At 40.6% G+C, this 24053-nt stretch overlaps 1 protein-coding gene across 1 annotated transcript in view; it reads right to left on the reverse strand.

Moving 5' to 3' along the window:
* rsrc1 (arginine/serine-rich coiled-coil 1) overlaps positions 1–24053 on the reverse strand; it is a 662008-nt gene that overhangs the window by 490168 nt on the left and 147787 nt on the right. Inside the window, exon 5 of the mRNA XM_072474499.1 lies at positions 21280–21453. Within this exon, the coding sequence (XP_072330600.1) occupies positions 21280–21453 (174 nt within the window). The remainder of the gene's footprint in view (positions 1–21279; positions 21454–24053) is intronic.

Consider the following 24053-nt stretch of genomic DNA (forward strand, 5'->3'; position numbering starts at 1 on the left):
GTGTCAGTGAAGCAGATGAGAACAAGATCAGGGTTAACCACACTTAATGTTCTTTCAATATACACTGTGAAGGCTTCCAAAAGAATGATCTCCACTTGGATAAGATATCAGAAGTTGAAAAATGGAACCACAGCAAGAGAGGGCTGGGAAGGAGAGAGAATTGGTAATAAAAAAATGCTGATATGGTAATATATTAAGATAAATAAGTCTTTGTAGTACCATTTTATTTTCAGTGAAACAAATCAAATTGCTAAGTAAAATTGCTGCTCATATTAATTTGACAAAATAATTTAATGCCGAACAATAAAGGGTCAACTCAATATCTAGCAGTCGACTATAAGCGTAGTCCAAAAGCTCCCAGCGGCTTCTACTTGTTTGTGCATTAGCAGACCAAATTATTCTTTTCATTTTGTGTAGGATTATTATCGTTGGTGAACTATTCATCTTTGCAGCACAGAGTCTCCAGGGGATCTGAACAGTATCATGACTATTCTTAGGCTGTAAAGAGATTACAGCTCACACTAACTGGATTTTTGCAGCTCTCAAAAACTCACGTAGCATTGCTCTGATCAAAATTAACTTGATCCGGTTCAATTTTTCTCCCCAATTTTTAATAACAGGAGGTGACAAGTGGAATGGATGAACCACTAACAAATGTCTCATTCAGACAGCATGAGATGCATGTATATTCTGCATACTTATTATATATAAATATACATATCATACCATTATATGTCAGAGGCATTTGACACTGGAAAATATAAGTTCATTAAAACTGTTTCACCATTAATTAACTCAAGGGCTTTTGAAATATCGAGTGATTCTACCAATATTTAAAAGCATTATTCAAGGTGTTAAATTTTAGACGTCTGGTCATAAATAAACCAGTTTATTATGCCAGCTGATAGAAATACTTCAATTTCATGGATTGCACACTCGAAAGAGTAGTGCCCAATCCTTATCCTTATCTATCTGCACCAATCTTCTTTTGTGTTTTGCTAATCAAGTGCATTCTTCCTGCCAATTCTCTTCCCCTATCAGTCCTCCCGAAGATCTTGACTCATGCTGGACATTGATCCTCTAACACCTGGCTGAAACAAGTATTCCATGTGGATGAGCCTGGCTCGTGACTGTTAATGAATCAATCAATAATCCCCATGTTCCCTTACAACAGGTCGCTCAGACACAAATCCAACAGTGGTCGTAGCCACAAGCAAGTACTGGAACTGATTTTCCACCCCCAGGCTTAGGAATTGTGGACCAATTGCAGTGGTACAACCTGCATCCTTACCGAGGGTCAACCAAGTTAGATACAGTTCCAAAAGCTGGACCTCGGAGTTACAATCCCAGAAACTGAACTAGTGAATGAATTAAAAGTCACTGGTTTAATTGGTGAGACTATGCTGTCAGCCAGCCTCAGCAAGGATAGGGTTATACATGTGATACATTTATCCACTGACCATTGTGGGAATTTTCATTTGAAATATTCACCACCGGATTTGCTGGGTTTTTCAATTTAATTATGATTCCCTGACAGCACCAATTTAGATTTTTAAGAACAAGCTTGTCGTAAATTAAATTAGTAATATGCATTTAAGAAAACAGATTAAACGAGACAATTACCACACAGATTGCAAAGTTTACAAAAAGACAAACCCACTGTGGAACCTTCATAGAAATGAAAAAACATTGACTGCATTTCGGGTTAAAACTGGTTCAGTAACATTAAAAAATATATGATTATAATAAATGGTTTTGTTTAACATAATGGAGAGTTGCATCGTGCAAGAATCTGTTCTGGGTCTACTGGACACAGATCCACAAGAATTGGCCAATAGGATCCAGAATAATTGAGAATCAGAAAGATGTGGTTCATTCTTGGATTGCGCCTCTGGCTGCTTCTCGTTCCCACATACATGGCAAGAAGCAGACTTGTACAAAGATAATGAGACTTTGGAGTTCAAAAGGTTCAGGTCTCGTGTCAGCAAGTCTCTCACCCCACTAGCACCAAACTGACCTCTCAACGTGAGTTGAAATCAGGACTTTGGAGACCATATTTCAAATCAACTGAGTCATCATCAACGCATGGGTTAAACACAGAGTATTTAAGATGATGGGTTTAAAATTTAACCTATTTTTATCCCTTAGTCCTTCTCAATCCTGATTTGTATATCCAAAGTAAATAAACTGTACTTTTATGCTTCACTGGAAAATACTCTTCATGTTGTTTGTTTCCTTGATGTGATCAATTTTCACTCCCCAATTTCAGCCTGCAAACCTGATGGCATTTTCCCCCATTCTCCCATGTCAACATTTGCACTGTTCACATTTCTCCTGCTCCATTAGAAAAGACAGTCTGCACCCTAGATGTCTTTGCAAATCCACTTAATTATATTAAGAACAGCATCATGTATTAATTGTACATCGATTGTACTGAACTTTATGTGGCGAAGATCACTGATCACATTTTTACTTGAGCACATATAAAGAGACACTTACTGATACTCTGGTGTGTTTGAATTAGGAGGTGAATGATTGTAATGTTTCACTCTGTGAATAATTCTAAGACTGAGCAAAGATTGACTCCAGTATCATTCTTCACCAACTGGCTCTCTGGAGTATAAAATAAGTATGTGACGTTCCAAGAGAGTTTGGAAATTTAGATGAGTGTATGTCGATCGAAACAAACTCAGATGAAATTATTTGAGTTCAATGTCTCAGAAACTGAGGCAGGGTTCAAGACAATTTGACACATCAGGGAAGGACAACAATTGCTGGAACAAATGTTTCAGCAGCAGTGTATCCTTATCTCAGGGGAAGCGAGGAGGAATGGGCTGGTGCAGGAATTCCCAGAGCTTAATTATCCAGGCCAATATGTGTGAAGCACTGGGTTCCTGGGGGAGTTTGGGAGCAGGGGGGTGGTGCAGGGCTGAGGACTCAATAGTAAAAAAAATGAACGCAGACTGAGGGGTAAAATGTTTTTTTTGTCTCTTAGATGCTATTGTCAGGTGCATTTCAGAGATTGGAGAAGGTAAATGGGATACTTGAGAAAGCAGCTAGCCACCATGATCCAAGACGGAGCCAACCATATATTACGATCCCAGACCAGACCCCAACAGTGGACCAAAACCCTAATATTTTAGTTTATTTTAAGGCTGTGCGGAAAGAATGATTCACTCCAGGAGTGATTACATGGGTAAAAATAGGGATTTGGTATTTCTCAAACAAAACTTTATTAGGAATACAATATCAAACATTTTAACTTCACACCCGAAAAGAACAGCTTACCCCTTAACACTACTATACAATTTCCCATTAAACAACAAGAAACATACAGCTCTCAATTTAAAAATTAGCAGGGCAGTGAGTATTACTTGCTTTGCAGAACAGATTTGGGCCTGTTGCTCGTTGTGTCTTTACTTAATTTGCTATGTTTCTTAACCTTTGCTCTAGAGTCGCCAGGTATCTTTATGATACCACCACGAGGTTCAAGTTCAAGTGCTGATCAATAACTCAATACACCAGTTAGTAAGTTTCAAATCAAAACACATTTATTATACACAGTCAATCACTACTCATGAATAAAACTCTACTTACTAGACTATCTCTAACACTAAGAGGCCTATACTTAGCTTTGGAACTGGCCCACCAGGTCAGGGGAACAAATGGCCTTTCGTTCGATTCTGAGTCTGCAGGCTTCAAAGCTGGTATAGACTGGTAGCTAGGAGCGCCTATCTCGTATCGTGCATTGACTGGAGACCTACTTGGTTAGTGCAGCTGCTAGGCAGGTCACGGTCAAGGGTTGTTTTGAGCTGCTGAGAGGCCCTGCCAAAAAGGACGAATTGAACTTGGGGACTCTATTTTATAGTCCCCAGGGGCTTCACGCCCCTTTGGGCGGACCCCGTACCTGGTTCCAAGTGATTGGACTAAGTTCTGATCACTTGGATCGATTTCTTCAATACTATAGCTGTTCCCTGATCGCTGGGCGGTTCCTAAGTGTCCGTTGGCCTTCCTTTGTCTTGGCTCCTGCTGGCACCGAGGAGTCTGGCTTGGCCTTGTTTATCTTAACTGTTTCCAATTGTTCCCAGGGATCGCTCATCAATATGTAGATGGTTGTTAGTTTCAATGCTGTCTGGGTTCCTGCAAGTTCTGATATACAGGAAGCTTTGCACCTGCTTGTTTTTCCTACATTTGACTGAATTTCCCTGCATTCTTGGCGGATCTCCATTTTATAGTCGGGAAGTGGCCAACCCAGGTGGCTACAGGCCCTAGTTAGAGCCCTTGCAGATTCTGGATGAATATTTTCAAATAGCTGCTTCAACTAGATTATTTCAGCCTCTTCCTTGTTTTCAAGACTGCTCCACTTTAAAATAGTCACTTTTTTTAAACTATCCCAATGGGAAAAAATTGTGAACTCAGGGTCAGGCAGATCAGAGTTCAGCGCCTCTCTTTCAAAGCTTCTCCAGACTCATTGCCTTTCACCACAGCTTTCTCCAAAAACTGCCTCTCTCCACAGCTTCTCAAAATGTCTCTCTGCATTCTTTGGCTCCACACAGCAATGACCTCATCTCCCCAAGCTGAAAAAAAATCTCTACAGGCTGCAAAGCACATTAACTCCCCAGGGGCTGGTTTAGCACAGTGGTTAAACAGCTGGCTTGTAATGCAGAACAAGGCTGAGCGAGTTCAATTCCCGTACCGGCCTCCCCAAACAGGTGCTGGAATGTGGCGACTCGGGGCTTTTCACAGTAACTTCATTGAGGCCTACTTGTAACAATAAGCAATTATTATATATTATTATTGACTTCCCCAGTCAAACCAGTCCATTCGCCTGGATTGAAAAACACATCCCTTGATCAATTTTAGCTTCTGGCCCTACCTTGCAAAACAGAATGATTTTTTTTTTTTTGAAACATGACCATTTCAGTCAAACACACACTAACCCAGGATTTTAACCCTTAAATTGCCCCAAACGACGAACCCAATATTCCTAAAGTCTTCCAGTCATCACACATAGAGGAAATTAAAGTTCGGCAAAAGGAGACCAGGAAGCAAGCTGTGGAGCAGTCATTGAAGGATATTAACCCCCAGATCATTCTCCCAATATTGAGTTTGAATTAAAAATGATTGGAATACTATGCAGCTCGACAGAAGGTAGCTTCAGCAAGAGTGTCCAATTTACGGAATATTGGCAATGGTCATGGGAAGATGAGAGCTATTTTGCTAGGATGGGCTACATTTGAAGAAGGGAGCTAATGCACTGACAAAACAGTTAAATTGGAAACCTGAAGAATAATTGAAACCAACAAGGGGAAGAAAATAAATAGAATCAGACTGAGCAAGTAAGTTAAAATACATTAGGTTAACATACTAATAAAACCTTATCTAACAAAAGTTGTAGGATACAAAATAAATAAAGGAAACAGAGCAGAAATTATAAACCAGTTGTAAGCAAAGATTAAGGCAGGTGTTAGCTTGGCCAAAAAAAGGAACCAAAGAAACATTGAACACAAACAAAAATACTGACAAAACTAAACAGAGATGCTTTTTGGAATTTCTGAGAAAGTCATGGAAAGCAGAATCACATTCATCGATTTTTTTCCCCCTATTTTTCTCTGCTCATCTGAAGTCAAATTATTCGGAGGCAGATTGTAATATGGTGAGCAGTTGATAATACATCTATCATGAAAATAAAGGAAGTAAGTGCAGATGGGAAGCTCTTCATCCTACCAGACTTCCCTTCCATCGGGATTTACAATAGACCATCACAGCAATCAAGTAACTTGCAAATCACTGTGAAGCTACCTCGATGGCCATTTCAGACATTGTATTGAACATACTTTGCTCGAAGATGTGCTAATGTCAGTTCTGAAATTGCCTTTTATCATTTTGTAGGGCTAAGAATTAAACTTTTGATTACCTCCAGTATCTTAATATCCCCTCTCAGAGACCTCCTTTCCTGGCTTCAATTTCAAATATTTCTCCCTGTTCACTCCATAACTCAGTTCCCTCACACTAATGAAGTCATATTAGAGATTAACAATATTCTCCTTCCCAGTACAACTTCAAAGGACTTTGCTGTTTCCATCATGTATTTGTTACCAAATATGAAACCAGTATTTAAAGCATGACTTGACCAGAATGGAATACAGCATCAGCAAGATCGCCTTAGACAATAAAGTTCAACATTCTGTTTGTTTTAAATGTGTTTTTGCAATGACTAGGCATGGATTATTGAGAGTCAAGTACACTCTTTTGGTTTCTCCCCGAACTAGCTCAACGCCAACTATTTTGTTTCCTCTTTTCTAGTATACAAAATTTGTACCTACATCTATTTACTTTACCCATCTCTATTTCCTTTTGGACCAGCAAATGCTCATCAGAGCCTGTTTGCGTGGCAAGCTTTAAAAATTCAGTAATAAAATTATTTTTGCAAAAGATAAGAACTCAAATCAGAAGAATGATGGACATTCCTTTTTTCTTCCTTTCTCTCTGGATCTCCCTAGGCTTTATATGCTTTCTTCATTTAAAAAAATCATTTATTTAAAAGTTTAGTTGAACCCTGCTCAAATTAATCATTCAAATTTTTTTTTAAAACAAAATGAGGGACCATGTGATGCAGGCGCGGGAATTGCAGCTTTTCCATGGACTCTGACGTAACTCATTTCTAGCATTTCTTTTATCCTGTTTCCATGGCATATGCTTGCCTAATCCCTAGAATGTCTCTAGAAGATTTGTGGTTAAGTGCTGGGGAAAAAATGGCAAGGAATCCAAAGAAAGTTGGTGATAAAAGGGAACAGTCAGATGCAATGGAGGTGGAGCCGTCGTCTCAATATGGTGACCAGATCCAGGACCAGGCTCTTGACCCAGGGCTTTCGAAGGTGCTACAAATGATGACTGTGACCATTATCAGAGTAACCGACACCAAGCTCAGCTTGTTTACGCAGAATTTAAGTGCTCATGAGACCAAGCTGCAGATTACCAATAAAAGGCTCAATGAAACAGAGGAAAGAATCCTGAATATTGAAAACGTTGCTTCCTCAGTCAAAGCTCTCATTCAATCCTTGGAAAACCAGCTAAGTGGTATGTTGGAAATCCTGCAGGATCTGGAGAACTGAGGCTGGAGGAAGAATGTCCGGTTCGTCGGTCTGCCAGAAGGAGTGGAGGGTAAGTTCCCGATTACATTTTTTGAGCGCTGGCTACCATGTTTCCTTAGGCTGGATGTGAAGCCTGGTTGCTTCAAGCTGGAAAGGGTTAATCATATACTGTTTTTGAGGCTTAGGGACAATCAACATCCCAGGTCAATAATCATTCACTTTCACAACTTCATAAGTTCAGAAGGTTCTGGAGCTGGTGAAATGTGGTGGGACCTGGTTCCATGAGGGGACAAGGAACTCATTTTTCCAGGACTTCTCAGTAGCGACACAGTAGAAACATAAAAGGTTTGATGAAGTTAGAAAACAGCTCAAGGTAGCTGGAATGAATTATCCGGAGACCTTATGGAAGATATCAGATAACTCCATCAAGTCTTTCAATAATAGGGTGGCACAGGGACGCAGTGGTTAGCATTGCTGCTTCACAGCGCCGAGGACCGGGTTCGATCCCGGCTCCGGGTCACTGTCTGTGTGGAGTTTTCACATTCTCTCCATGTCTGCGTGGGTCTCACCCCCATAACACAAAGATGTACAGGGTAGTTGGGTTGACAACACTAAAATTGTACCTTAATTGGAAAAAACATTTTTTTTTTTTAGTCTTTTGATAATCCAGCTAGAGCCTTGGCCTTTGTAAAGTCTACAGAATCTGCAGCACATTGAAATATTTGGACTTTCTCCCTGATAATGTTTTTTGTTCTATCTTACATTGTCATATATTGTCATATATCTTGTTTATTGGGAGGTGTTGACAATTGCGCACCAAACTGAATGATTTTTCCTTAAGAATCTCAGGGACCATAATTTACGGTAGCTGTGTCGCGTGTTGTTATCCGTCATTTTCTCTTATCTGTATTTTTATGACAAAAATATTGGTTGCTTGATATCCTTTATTAATTATGATAGAATTTGAGTGGTGCCATTGCCAGGAGGTGGGTGAAAGGTTTAGGTCTTCGTGGGTGGGTTCAAAGTGCAGGAGGGACATTTGGCTCCCATTCTCCAATTGGCTTTTTTTCTTCTCATTTTCCAGACGCATGTCTCCTGGTGGTAATGATGGTATGGCAGTAGTGTTAGGCTTAAGGGCCCTTACTTGTGTTGAGGAATATCCCCTTAGAACTACTGCAGTCGTGATTCTTTTGTATTTTTGTTGTGTTGGGGTTTGTACGGTGTTGACTGGATCCTACAATGGCACAGACAGGCCTCTTTTCTGAGAAAAGGAGCTATAATGACAATGGTGCCTCTGGTGTGACTTGAGGTGGGGAGGTGTGTATTAAACATAGAAAATACAGCACAGAACAGGCCCTTCGGCCCACGATGTTGTGCCGGTGAGCTCCAGAATGTGGCAAGAAGATCCTATTCTATATTTCTTCTAATGGTTTGTGCAATGGCGGTAGCCAATTTAAAACTATGCTCCTGGAAATGCGTGGGGAATTAATCTCCACACAAAAGGAAATCCTGTATTTCCTTAAAAATGAGAAAGTGGACCTAGGCTTGTTACAGGATATGCATGTGGACGACAAAGAGCACTTGCAGTTAAATTGGGAATGGATTGAGAGATAAACAACCGCCCCACCCCCCTCCTCGTTACTAACTTCCCTTTCAGATGGTCCTCTTCAAAGTTTACTTATCTGGGTGTTGGATTTCCCTTTCTTCAAGCAACTATATGGGGCCAATTTCCCACAGTTGATTGCATCTATTAGGTAGGACAATTCGCATTAGTCCTCCCTGCCGGTATCATGGTTGGGTAGGATTGCATTGATCAAGATGAATGTGTTGCATAGGGTGCTGTATCCTTTGCAGATGGTGCTATTCTTATTGTCTGTTAAGGTCTTAAAGGAGATCAATGGAATGATCAGCTCATTTATATGGAATAAAAAGCTTTGTTTGAAGTTGACCACGTTGCACCTCCCAGTGTTTGGGGATGCCGAATAATAATCGAATGTACCAATTAGCCTCTCATCTTTCTCCTCTCCTCCACCTAATTTTTTATTTCTATAAATTTATTTTGATTTCTTCCATCCATCTCTTTTCGCCTCACCACTGTCTCCCCGTTCCCCACCCCACCCCACTAGGGTGCACCCTGTTCCAAGTTGTTCTTTGACACACAGCTTACCTCTACTCTGCCATTAACACATTCTGGTTTCTTAACGTGGCACTATCAGCACTCTTCTTAATCATTGCATTCCCTTTGTCTTTTTGTCCATGACATGCTTGTCAATCTCTCCCCAGCCTCCTCCTATCGGTGGCCCTCTATCCTGCCCTTACTGCTGCAGGAAGCAGCATCCGTCCCCCCAACACACACACAACAAACTCATCTTATTTCCAGTTCTCTCTAGCTTTGACGAAGAATCATCCAGACTCGAAACATTGGCTGATTCTCTCTCCACAGATGCTGTCAGGCCTGCCGAGATTGTTCAACATTTTCTGATTTTGTTTCAGATTCCAGCATCTACAATAATTAGCTTTTCCTCTAGCCTCTCATCTTCGGTTTATAAGGGACTGGATTAGAGAGGACCCCACCTCCATTTGGCTCGATATTGAAGCAGCCAGTCGGTGTATCCTTTACAGGTCCAGTTGTTCTACGGGGATATTAGATCAGGCTCTGCTAATTATTAATATATTTAGAGCGTGGAGGATGGTCCGTCAATGAGAAGGGAGATCTAAACTAGCTTCCACATTCTCTCCCATTCAGGGCAGCTCGGACTTCCCCTGGCTCTAATGGACCATGGATTAAATAATTGGAGAAATAGAGGTATTTGTAGGCTGGGAGATATTTTCAGTGGTACCTCCTCGTCAACCTTTGAGCAGCTATGCTAACAATTTAACATTTCCTTTTTTAAGTATCTGCAATTAAAGACTTTACCCTTACTTAACAAGACAACCATGAGTCTTGAAACTTCTATTTCCCCAGTGGAAAAAATCCTGGGCTCGATTCAACTAAATGAGAACAAAGTCCCACAGCGAGCATGTTTAGCCATTTTTTTCCCTGCGTCATGGGCGCACATAGCCCTGTTTTGTACACTGGGGAGCCGCGCTCACCAGAACTCCCCAGTGTAGCGAGAGGTCAGGATGCCATTTTTAAATGGGGTCCCGTTCTCTGAGGCCCCCGAAACAATCCCCAACACCCCACCCCCCAACTCCCCCAGCTCGAACGCATGAAGCAAGTTTTATGATACCTTGTGTTCTAGATCCTGTGTGAGCACATTGGGTACCTTGCAGTCTTAGGAAAGAAACTTGGCAACCAACATTGATGAGGAGACATGGGGTAGTTAATGGGATGCCAATAATAAAATTATTATTGTAACAAAATTCAGGGGACTCAATTCAATATACTGCACCATTTTCACATTACACCAAACTTGAGACACAAGTTTGATCTTATTAGTTCCCAGTTGTGCCTGAAGTGCCTGATAGTCGAGAGTGATTACATACACTGCGTATGGTCCTGTGTCAAGATTCAATCTTATTGGTCTGATGTAGTTCAGGAACTTGAGAGGATATTTGGTCTTGGAATTTTATCTTTTGTTGCTAATTCTGGGTCTTCCCGACAGGAGAATTATTGACGCCAATGGAAAAAGGCTGTGGCTGTATCACATCCCAACTTTTGCAGATCAGAAAAATATCTTCTGCTGCTGGATCAGTCACAAGTATTCTTCGATTCAAAACTGACATAAAATAGTGATGATTGAGTTCCATGGAATTCCTGACTTGTGTGTTCCATTCTAAATCAGATATATTGTGAAAAGAGTAGGGCCCCAATCTCAAATTTATAGGCCCCGGTCTGCTCCTGCAAGTTTCCCATTAGCCATGTTGCAAGACTTGATTTTGTTATACATAAAAGGTGTGAATTGTGTTATGTCATTCTACCATGTTTGTACGGCCTGACCCTCTTCCCGCCGCCAAACCCCTCTCCAACTCTCTGATTGAACCGTTGTTTAAGTAGCAGCACTAGTTATTAAGGGCAATAAGTTCTGAAATTATCCTGTATTTATAGAGTCATGGAGTCATAAGAGGTGTACAGCACAGAAAAGGTCCTTCAGCCCATCGCATCTGCGCCGGTGAAAAATAACCACCAAAATATTCTAATCCCATTTTCCAGCACTTGGCCCATAGCCTTGTATGCCTCGGCATTGAAAATGCACATCTAAATACTTCTTCAATGTTATGAGGGTCTCTCCCGACACCACCCTTTCAGCAGCAGGTTTCAGGCTCCCATTACCCTCTGGGTAAAAGAGATTTTCCTCTCATCCCCTCTAAACCTCCTGCCCCTTATCTTAAATCTATGCCCCCGGTCATTGATCCCTCAACCAAGGGGTAACATTTCTTCCTGTCTACAATATCTATGCCCCTCATAATTTTATACATCTCACTAAAGACCCCCTCAGTCTCCTCTGCTCAAAGGAAAACAATCCAAGTCTATCCAATCTCTCTTCATAACTAAAACTCTACAGCCCAGGCAACAGCCTAGTAAATCTCCTCTGCACCCTTTCCAGTGCTATCTCATCCCTCCTCTAATGTGGATTCGAGAACAGCACACAATACTCTAGCTGTGGCCTAACAAGGTTTTATACCATGGTAGCCATCACAAAGGAGAAAGTGCGAGAGAAACTAAGAGGTCTAAATATTGATAAATCTCCGGGCCCAGATGGGCTACATCCTAGAGTTCTAAAGGAGATAGCTGAAGAAATAGTGGAGGCGTTAGTTATGATCTTTCGAAAGTCACTGGAGTCAGGGAAAGTCCCAGAGGATTGGAAAATCGCTGTTGTAACCCCCCTGTTCAAGAAGGGAACAAGGAAAAAGATGGAAAATTATAGGCCAATTAGCCGAACCTCGGTTGTTGGCAAGATTCTAGAATACATTGTTAAGGATGAGATTTCTAAATTCTTGGAAGTGCATGGTCAGATTAGGACAAGTCAGCATGGATTTAGTAAGGGGAGGTCGTGCCTGACAAACCTGTTAGAGTTCTTTGAAGAGATAACAAATAGGTTAGACCAAGGAGAGCCAATGGATGTTATCTATCTTGACTTCCAAAAGGCCTTTGATAAGGTGCCTCACGGGAGATTGCTGAGTAAAATAAGGGCCCATGGTATTCGAGGCAAGGTACTAACATGGATTGACGATTGGCTGTCAGGCAGAAGGCAGAGAGTTGGGATAAAAGGTTCTTTTTCGGAATGGCAACCGGTGACGAGTGGTGTCCCGCAGGGTTCAGTGTTGGGGCCACAGCTGTTCTCTTTATATTTTAACGATCTAGATGACGGGACTGAGGGCATTCTGGCTAAGTTTGCCGATGATACAAAGATAGGTGGAGGGGCAGGTAGTATGGAGGAGGTGGGGAGGCTGCAGAAAGATTTAGACAGTTTAGGAGAGTGGTCCAAGAAATGGCTGATGAAATTCAACGTGGGAAAGTGCGAGGTCTTGCACTTTGGAAAAAAGAATAGAGGCATAGAATATTTTCTAAACGGTGACAAAATTCATAATGCTGAAGTGCAAAGGGACTTGGGAGTCCTAGTCCAGGATTCTCTAAAGGTAAACTTGCAGGTTGAGTCCGTAATTATGAAAGCAAATGCAATGTTGTCATTCATCTCAAGAGGCTTGGAATATAAAAGCAGGGATGTACTTCTGAAGCTTTATAAAGCATTAGTTAGGCCCCATTTAGAATACTGTGAGCAATTCTGGGCCCCACACCTCAGGAAGGACATACTGGCACTGGAGCGGGTCCAGCGGAGATTCACACGGATGATCCCAGGAATGGTAGGCCTAACATACGATGAACGTCTGAGGATCCTAGGATTATATTCATTGGAGTTTAGGAGGTTGAGGGGAGATCTAATAGAAACTTACATGATAATGAATGGCTTAGATAGGGTGGGTGTAGGGAGGTTGTTTCCATTAGCAGGGGAGACTAGGACCCGGGGGCACAGCCTTAGAATAAAAGGGAGTCACTTTAGAACAGAGATGAGGAGAAATTTCTTCAGCCAGAGAGTGGTGGGTCTGTGGAATTCATTGCCACAGAGGGCGGTGGAGGCTGGGACGTTGAGTGTCTTTAAGACAGAAGTTGATAAATTCTTGATTTCTCGAGGAATTAAGGGCTATGGAGAGAGAGCGGCGGGTAAATGGAGTTGAAATCAGCCATGATTGAATGGTGGAGTGGACTCGATGGGCCGAATGGCCTTACTTCCGCTCCTATGTCTTCTGGTCTATGGCCTTATACAGTTCCAGCATAACCTCCCTGCTCTTGAATTTTACCATCTACATTCATGTCTAAATCATGTCTAAATCATTTATATAAACCACAAACAGCAAGGGTTCCCAACACTGAGATCCCTGCGGGACCCCACTGGACACAGGCTTCGAGTCAGAAAAACACCTTCTGGCTATTACCCTCTGCTTTCTCTCACTCAGCCAATTCTGAATCCAATTTGCCAAATTTCATTGGATCCCATGGGCTCTTACCTTCGCTATCAGTCTCCCATGTGGGACCTTGTCAAAAGCCTTGCTAAAGTCCAAAGATACATCAAATGTTTCTTTGAAAAATTCAATCATGTTTGTCAGACATTACCTCCCCTTAACAAAACCAAGCTGACTGTTCTTGATTAATCCCTGCCTCTCCAAATGCAGATTAATTCTTTTCCTCAGAATTGCTTCCAATAGTTTCCCCATCACGGAGGTTAGACTGACTGGCCTGTAGTTTCCCGATTTATCCCTTCCTCCTTTCTTGAATAATGGTACCATATTGGCTATCCTCCAGTCATCCGGCACTTCTCCTGTGGCCAGAGAGGAATTGAAAATTATTGCCAGCTTCCATGCCATTTCCTCCCTTGCCTCACTCAAAAGCCTGGGATACATTTCATCTGGCCCTGGATATTTGTCTACTTTTAATCCTGCCAGTCCACTCAAAACCTCCGCTCCGTCTGTGCTAATCTCTTGAATTTTATTAGTCTTTCTCCCTGATTTCTAGGTCCACACCGTCCCTCGCACAAGTGAGCACTGACACAAAGTGTTAATTTAAAACCCTACCTACATCCTCCGGCTCCACACACAAATTACCACTATGGTCCTTAATGGGCCCTTGCTATCCTTTTACCTTTAATGTACTTGTTATGTACTTTCTCTGTTCTTGTGTTTGCAGAAACAATTGTGCAGTACCAGTTTGTTTTGAAAGTTTTTGCATAATCTGTAAAAATTGTAAAATTCTAATGAAATATATATATATATAAATACTGTTACAAGATTTAATTTGTTTCTTCGACTGAAAAACTGAACTGTTTATCATTCAAACATAAAACAAAATCTGTAACAGGTATGTAATTAGAACGCCAATGGCCTTCCCTCCTTCTTAAGGTCATAAGTAGGGTTGCCCACTGATGTTTGCATCGTTACATTTGTTCAGTTACATTTGCAATCCTACACATAATGAAACAGTCCAAGTCCATATGCAGCAAGACTGCAACAGTATTCAGGATTGAGTTAAATGGCAAGTAACAAGCACTACTTCATGAGTGCTGGGAAATTATAATTTCCAATGCATCTCCTTGGCATTCAACTGCATTACCATTGCTGAATTCCCCACTAACAACGTCCTGTGGGTTACCATTGACCAGAAACTAACTGGGTCAGTCATATAAACACTGTGGCTGCAGGAACAGGTCAGGCTGAGTATACTGTGGCCATGTTTGGATTCTCTCCCAAAGCCTGTCCACCACATTCAAGGCACAAGTCAAGAGTGCGCTGGGTTACTTTCCACTAGACCATTAAAGTTGAAAAAGTATTGCAGTGGTTTGCCATTGTCTTCTGCAGTATGGCTGACCAGGAAACACCTGCTCTTGCTGCCCATCATCAGGCATATTAGAAGAATTTACAGGCTGGCCGTCATCCTGTTCGCATACATTATGAATGTACCTTCTAGGGCCATCAATTGCAGGAGTGGGTAATGAACCCAGAGCTCCTGGTCCAGAAGTAGGAGCACAGCCACTAACACACTCGCTTTCATCATTGCTACCCTCAGTAATTTAGGATGGATTCCATCCAGACTGGGAGACTTTTCTACTTCGAGTACTATCAATGATGATCAGCCATGACCGTGATAAATGACGGAGCAGGCTCGAAGGGCCAAAAGGCCTCCTCCTTCTCCTACCTTCTATGTATGTACCTATGTATGTATCAAACTTTTAAGAACTGTTTCTTTATCTAATTTAATCCGAACAAACATTGCTACTCCTCCTCACAACAATCTCTTATCTAAGGAAGATTGATGCAAAGTATGCATTTTGTACTCGGTCTCCTTTTTAACTAGGAAGATAAAGTCATGTATCAAGCATGTATTTGAGGAGTATGCAAAAATGGGCATGAAGCCAAAAAGATTAACTCCCTGCAAAAAAAAATAACATTTCACTTCTTTGACAAGTTCTACCTTGTATTTTCATTTCTTAATTGCAAGCGTGTCTCCAACTTGCCTTTTCCTCATCCTCTTCCTCCACATTAGAATTCAATAAACTATATTTATTTTCAATTACATACTAAGTAATTAAGATAAAAATGAAACCTTGCATTTACCAGATTTAGATCAAGTAAAACTACACATTTCATATATGTACTGCATTATATGGCAGGGTACCATATCCCAGAAATAACTGAAACAAACTTCCACAGGATATGTATGGGTGCATTTCATTCCAATCATTTCAAATAGGTGTCAATGCTCTATTGTGCATACCTACATGTCAAAAGTAAACATGTTATTTAACACTTCTATTGGTTTCATGTGACCCTGTCAAATTAAACAATGATTGAGCCATGTCAAAGGCATGCTTCTTTTTCCCAACAATTTACCCTTTTGCCTCTAGTGAAAGGCAACAAGATCTCTTTACAATGTGTCGTCTTTTTCAATAAATTTTGCATGAAAACACGTTACTCAAGCACAAAGTTGCCTGCTGTCACATTGGAAGTGTGATAAATGTTTAATGAAAACAACACCACACAGCTTGGTGTCAGACAACAGAAATCACATAAGCTTGCTTTGATCTGAGCAGACACTGAAAAGAGGTTCTATGCTTCATGCAGCAGAACTCTAACCTGTATGTTAATTATGTAAAATTAACATAGCTTCCTGCATCATGGGTGGGGAGGGCTTGTGACGGGAGGGGGGGGGGGGGGGAAGGGGGAGTGGGCTGTGGGGTTGTGGGAGGGCAAGAGTATTCAAGAAATGACAGGTTGATGGAGCTTAAAGATGCTGTCAGACTGAAAAATTCTGAATATTTGTTCAGAAAACATACTTTGTCAAAGAAAATGCGGAAAAGAGCAACATAGTGTAAAAACATGCACCAGAATCTTTATTATTACTTTACTCTGTACATCTTAACATCTAAAAGACACACAAATCAGCACATAAATGTTTGGATGATCATCACATAAATGTTTGATACACACTATCATGTGCCCTTCACAAATAAATGAGGCTGAATTAGATTTTGAGAGTAATATATAAATATTTATTGAGTTCAGAGTTATTTCAATGACCACTCATCTTTTACTCCAAACAGCAAGTGAAAAATCAGCAAAATTAAGACAGATATCTGTTGATTTAGAAAGAAAACTAGATGTATTTAGCATAATAGGACAACAAAACGTTTTTCCCATATTACTGTAGGCTTTTATTGGGTGGCTCCCAAATAGTTACATACTTTAAAAGCAAAACAAAAACTGTTCAATTGTCGCACATCAAAGTATTAAGTAATCATCTTTGACCTATGTAGCTATTGTACATTCCAGAGGTCCCATAAATAGTTACTTAGAAGTTGCTGTTTCTGGCAAGTCATTATTATGAACTTAACACCTTTTAAATGGCACTCAATTCTTTCTTTTAATAAAAAGTTGATTGAGAAAGATTTAATATAATTTATTCACTGTACCCAGACTCCAGCATCCAAATCATGTGGTTGAAAATTGTGCAAAATGGCAGAAGGTCATGACACACACAACTATTCAGCAAAGAAAACCACTTAGAAACATACATAAAACCATACATAGAAAATAGAAGCAGGAGACAACCATTTGGCCCTTCGAGCCTGCTCTGCCAGGCTGATCATGGCTGATCAAGTTCAATACCCTGATCCTACCTTCCCATCATATCCCTTGATCCCTTAAGTCACAAGAACTATATCTAATTCCCTCCTGAAATGACACGTTTTGGCCTCAACTACCTTCTGTGGTGGTGAATTCCACAGATTCACCACTCTCTGGGTGAAGAAATTTCTGCTCACTTCAGTCCAAAAAAGTTTACCCCTTATCCTCAAACTATGACCCCTAGTTCTGGACCCCCCCCCAACCATCGGGATCATTCTTTCTCAATCTACCCTGTCTAATCCTGTTAGAATTTTGTAAGTTTCTTTGAGATCTCCTCTCATTCTTCCAAACTCCAACGAATATAATCCTAACCAATTTAGTCTCTCCCCATTTGACAGTCCTGCCATCCCATGAATCAACCTGGTGAACCTCGCTGCACTCACTCCAAAGCAAGAACATCCTTCCTCAGATCAGGACACCAAAACTGCGCACAATATTCCAGCTGTGCCTCACCAATGACCTATACAATTGCAGTACAACATCTCTATTCCTATCCTCAAATCTTCTCGCTATGAAGGCCATTATTTGGCCAATTGTATCTGCACCGGCTGTTTTCACATCGCTCTGCAAATTTCTGTTATTCAATTATATATCTCATCCCTTTTTGAAAATCTTTCTGACTCTACCTTTCAAGTGGCTCATTACAGATTTCAACAAGTTACTGCATGAATAAACATATTTTAATTTTCCATTGGTTTTTTGTCCATTATTTGGTTCCTGACCCTCCTGTCAGTGGAAAAGTCTTAAACTACACAAGATCCCTCATCATTGTGAACTCCTTCATTAAATCTCCCCTGAACTTTCTCTGCTGTAAGAAGAATAAACCCACCTGCAGTAGACTCGCCACATAATTAAAGTCCTGTTTCTATATCCTCGGAAAGGTTCAGATAGCCTTCTCGATGTGTAGTGCTCATATTTTGACATATTACTCCAGCTCAGGGCTAACCCTTGATTTCTAAATGTATACCCTTATTTCCTTGATGGTGATTTCAAAATGTATACTATAAGGTCCTTGATTTTGCATACTCAGCCTCTATTAATAAAGTCAAGGATCCCATGTGTTTTTTAAAATGCATCGCAGATCCTGTCAACTTCAATGATTTGTGGGGGTAAACTGCTAAGTCTCTTTCTCCCTGCACTCCATTGAAAATTGCACTATTCAATTTATATTGTCTTGCGTATGCCTATTTCCTTCAAAACTGCATCACATGAAAATAAATACAAAGAATCATGAAAAATGTTTTCCAAATAAGGTTGTTTTCATTCATTCACGAGATTTGGGTGTCACTACCTAGGCCAGCAATTATTGCCCATCCTAATTACCCTCGAGAAGATGGTGGAGAGCTGCCTTCTTGAACCATTGAAGTCTATGTGGTGCAGGCACGTCCACAGTACTGTTAGGAAGAGAGTTCCAGGATTTTGATCCAGCGAAGGAACAGCGATATAGTTCCAAGTCAGAATCGCGAGTGTCTTGGTGGGGATCTTGCAGGTGGTGGTGTTCTTATGCTTCTGCTGCTCTTGTCCTTCCAGATGTTCACGGTTGTGAGTTTTGAAGATACTGTCAAATGAGCCTTGGTGAATTACTGCACTGCATCTTGTAGGTGGTACAAACTTTTGTCACGGTGTGTGGGTGGCAGGAAGCAAATATTTACAGTAGTGGATTGGGTGTCCATCAAGGGGTTGCTTTCTCCTGGATTCTGTCGAGCTTCTTGCGCGTTACTGGAGCTGCGCTCATCCAGGCAAGTGGAGAGTATTCCACCACACCCCTGACTTGTGCCTTGTATTGCCAAAACACTTAATTATATAGCTTGGGTTCTCCGTAAATCCATAATTAGATTTTACAGTTTCCCAACATCCACACTGGCTAAAAAAACCTAAACCCAGTACAGATACTGCCAGCGTTTCTTAATATTGTCTTCATCAAATGCTTCCTGGAAGTCCATCTATACAACATCCATAGGCACGCCCATAATCACCATGCTCATGACCTGCTCAAAAGGTTTAACCAGCATGTCTTACTTATCTTCATAAAACTGTACTGACTCTCTTTGTTTAGTTCATATTTGGCGAAGTGCTCAAGATCAAGGACTTTATTCCTGTTGCTAAACTTGAGTAACTTCTGCACAATTGTTATCCTCACCTGAAAAATGTTAAACCCACAAGTCTGTGAATACCTGATTTCTCCCTCCAGCCATCCTTAATAATGGAGCTATATGTGCAATTTTCCAATCCAAAAGGCACAATTCCAGAATGCCACAGGCTTTGGAAAATTAGGACGAGCTCATTTGCAATTTCCTCACCTATATCTTTTAATAGCCTGGAATGAACCCATCAGTCCTGGAAATGTAATTTTAAAGACATGGTCACCACGTGGTGCAAAAGTATCAACATCATTTGAGGCAAATGAGGAGTCACATTTTCCTTTTCTCTTTGGATACCAATGTTATATTCAGCTCCTCTAAAGAAGGATCCACTTCAATATTTAAGGCAAGATAAAAGTTGCGGTCCCATTCAAAATATGACAAACTGTTCTTCCCTATCCTTCAAACACAAATTTCAATTTGCAGAGAAACATTTGAATGAGCATTTCATTGCATTTGCACTCTTGGTTTACATTAAGGCACATTACAATGCATTAAATCCACTGCCATACAGATATACAGTAAGCTGTAAGATTAGTGTACATAGTATGGTTAAACATTTTAGGAACAGAATTGACTAATTTGAAGAAGGCAACATTAAACATTATGTAATTTCTATCCATTAATTTTAAAACCAAGGTTTGTTTAAAGGGTAAGGAATAATATCATCAAGGCAATTGTTAGGAACAATGTATAATTTAAATTTATAATTGGGTTTTAAGAAAGGTTTTAGTTTAATTTAGATTTTGTTTGGGTGAGCTTGGTGCTGGAAAGTCTGGAGAGCCCCTAGCAAAAAGGTCAAGTATTCTGGATTTTTTTGTATGCATGCATTTTTAATGAACTTTTGCAATCCTTGAAGCAAATATATGGGTTATAAAGGGATTAGAGATTCAGTGGTTTAGGGGAAAAAACACAAGGTAGACAAATCTATGCTGTTGCCTTGCAACAGGAGTCCAGTGACACAGAGACATAGAAAGACAGAAAAAGTTTAGTGTGCGTCTGTCAAGAAAGTGACAACAGGAGTTCTAAGATCACTGATAAGAAATGCCGCAAGGCTACTGGGGACTGAATTTAGGGAACTCATATTTGCTCTGCAGTTGAAATCGTGAATTAAGTGTGGATTTGCATGTCTCAGGGAGCAATACCAGCTGGGGAAAACATCTAGCGAATGCTCAAAATCCATTGGAAGGAAATGGTTTGAAATGGGCCAGTTCAAGCAAGGAGCCTTGGTGTTAAGGTAGTGGTAAATCTTCACTGAGGTTTTGAGTTTGCAAGGATATTACTAGGATAAAAGGATTACTGTGAGTTTGTATCATTGTCTTGTGTTTGTGTTATCTTTCCAATGTTTTTGTCTGGTTTAATATGTTTTTTTTCCCCCTGTTTAATAAATGTTTTGTTTATGGCAAAATTCATTTATAATCTCCTGTGAATGTCTTCAGTAACTTCCCTCGATAGTTTCTTTAAAAAAACTGGGATCTATTAAGCCAGATTTCACCCTGGGATCTGACATGTCCACTATTAACATTGGGTGGATTGCAACACAATGGTTTGGAAACTTATGACGTGAAGATGAAGCTGGCAGCAAAAATAAATTGTTACATTAATCTATATTTATATAATAAATGTTACACAAACCGTTTGAATTGCACAGCTCAGATTTGTTTAAATATCAAATCAGTTTAACATACGCAGTACTATCAATTTATATACAAGCGGTACTAAATAAATAAATGCATATAAACTACTTTTGCAAATATTCCCGATTGAAGAACAACTGATCTGATGGAACGTTAGACGATAGATTACATGCATTGCCTAAGACAGCAATTTTAAATTAAAAACCATGATGGTCCATAATTATTTCTTACCCTTTATCGCTCCTTGATTCCCTTTGCTTTTCTTTCTCCCGGTCCTTTTCTCGACCTTTGTCTCTGCCTTTACGTCTTTCCCTTTCTCTAGATCTGCTGCGACTGTAACTTCGTCTGCGGCTTGATCGTTCACTGCTTCGGCTATGGGAGCGTTGCCGATGTCTCGACCTTGAACTATTGTGAAAGGAATTAAATACATTAATAAATATTCTCTATTCTAGACATTTAAAAGAGACATTTGAATTTTTCTCAAATCCTCAGGCAAAAACACTCAAAAAAGTGGTGTCATTAAAAACAATTTGCCAACTATTTCCCAGAGAGTAAATCCTCAACCTTGCCCAATCATGATTTAAAGATGGCTGATGAAAGGACATCAGTAAATAAAATACTTTTTAAATAAGGAAAAGAAAACCGTGGATGAACCACATCACGCTGAAATGGATTTCATATGCATCCGAACAAACTGTTGAAGAATGGTATTAATGCATACCTGGGCCCAGATGCCCATTTCCTAGCAAAAGGAAGTAATAGGTAAATATTGAAGAACCCAAGAACCTGAAATTGCGGAGCCATACTTGAATGATGAAGGTTGTTTATGAACGTCAAGGAAAGGTTTTTCTGGTATACAGTACATTTGGAATTTGGTCCCTTGAAGCAATGACCTCATAATACTCAAAGTGTAATACTTGCAGATATTTGGGCAGCACGGTAGCACAAGTGGATAGCACTGTGGCTTCACAGCGCCAGGGTCCCAGGTTCGATTCCCCGCTGGGTCACTGTCTGTGCGGAGTCTGCACGTTCTCCCCGTGTCTGCGTGGGTTTCCTCCGGGTGCTCCGGTTTCCTCCCACAGTCCAAAGACGTGCAGGTTAGGTGGATTGGCCATGCTAAAAAAAAATTGCCCGTAGTGTCCATAAGGGTTGGGAGGGGTTATTGGGTTGCGGGGATAGGGTGGAAGTGAGGGATTAATGTGGGTCGGTGCAGACTCGATGGGCCGAATGGCCTCCTTCTGCACTGTATGTTCTATGTAATCTATGTAATATCAGGCAACGGGGAAAGAAATGAGAGTACAATTGTTCAAGTGCTAGCCTTTTTTGTCAGTTTTTTGGCTATACTCTCACAGGCTCTAGATTTGTAACTGCTGTAAGCCTATCCGAGAGTACTGAAACTGATTTTCTGCATATCATTGATTGCAGAGACCATGGGAAAAATTTGTTGTCCCTTCAACCATTGCATTAAAGTTATAATGTTTAGTTTTGAAACTCAGTATTTTTTCCTTCCTTTCTGCATCGCTGACATACCATCTATTTCATTTTTGGGAGATTTTTTAGAAACATGCTCAATTTATTACACTATTGTTCAATCTTTACAATCTTTCCACCTTAGGACAACAATTTGCATTTAGAAAGCATATTTAAGGAACAAACATTCCAAAGTCCTTCAAAGTTGATAGCCAGAACCAAAGAATTTCAGGATTGTACAATGGTTACAGCACAGGAGGCCATTTGGCTTGTCCAGTTCATGCTGACAAGAGCAGTTTATATAGTCCCACTCCCCTGCTCCTTCCCAATAGTCACAATTTTTTTTTCTTCAGGTGCTCATCCAATTTCCTTTTGGAAGACTCAATTGAGTCTACCTCCATCATTCACCACTTGCACAGAAAATTTTGACTTCAAATTGCCAGTGGTTCTTTTGTCATTCACCTTAAATCAGTGTCCTTTGGTTCTTGATTCTTCAATAAACAGTTTCTCCCCATCTACTCTGGCTAGATCCCTCATGATTTTGAACATCTCTATTAAATCTCCTTTCGGCCTACTTTTCACTCAGAAGAACCCCAGATTCTTTAATCATAGAATCCCTATCATGCAGAAGGAGGCCATTCAGCTCATCACGTCTGCACCGACCCTCCAAAAGAGCACTCGCCCCACCACCATTATTCTACCTAACCTTTGGACACGAAGGGGCAATTTACCCTGGTCAATCTACCTAACCTGCACATCTTTGGACTGTGGGAGGAAACCGGAGCACCTGAAGGAATCCCATGCAGACACGGGGTAAACTTGCAAACTCCACACAGTCACCCAAGGTTGGAATTGAACCCGGGTCCTTGGCACTGCGAGGCAGCAGTGCTAACCACATGCCATTTATCCACATAACTGAAGTTCCCCATCCTGGGATTCATCATCATAAATCCTTTCCACACTCTCTCTAATGCCTTCACAACCTTCTGACAGAGTGGTGCCCGGAACTGGACACAATTCTCCAATTCAGGCCAAACCATTGTTCTATAAAGATTCATCATAGCTTTCTAGGTTTTGCACTCGGTGCCTCTATTCATAAATTCCAGTATCAGGAATACATTTTAAACCACTTTTTCAATTATTGTGCACATGTATCTGTCGGTCTCTTTGGTCCTGCACTCACTTTCGAATTGCACCCTTTATTTTACATTGTTTCGTATTTTTTTGACCAAAAATATCACTTCACACTTCTCTTAAATGTAATCAGCCACATCAGTCCAGTCCATCTGAAGTCTATCACAATCCTCATCACAATACTCCCCAAGTTTCAAAATTCCATCTGAAAATTTTGAAATTGTGCCTTGTACACCTATGGCTAAATCATTAATATATAACATCAAAAAGGCAGGGGTTCTGGTACTGACTCTCGGGAAAGTCCACTGTATACCTTACCCTCGTCTGAAAAACAACCGTTCACGACTATTCTGATTCCTGTCACTCAGCCAACTTCATATCCATCCAAACACTTATTTTAT

This window comes from Scyliorhinus torazame, chromosome 14 (genome assembly GCF_047496885.1).
Source record: "Scyliorhinus torazame isolate Kashiwa2021f chromosome 14, sScyTor2.1, whole genome shotgun sequence".
In the NCBI taxonomy this organism is placed as follows: Eukaryota; Metazoa; Chordata; class Chondrichthyes; order Carcharhiniformes; family Scyliorhinidae; genus Scyliorhinus; species Scyliorhinus torazame.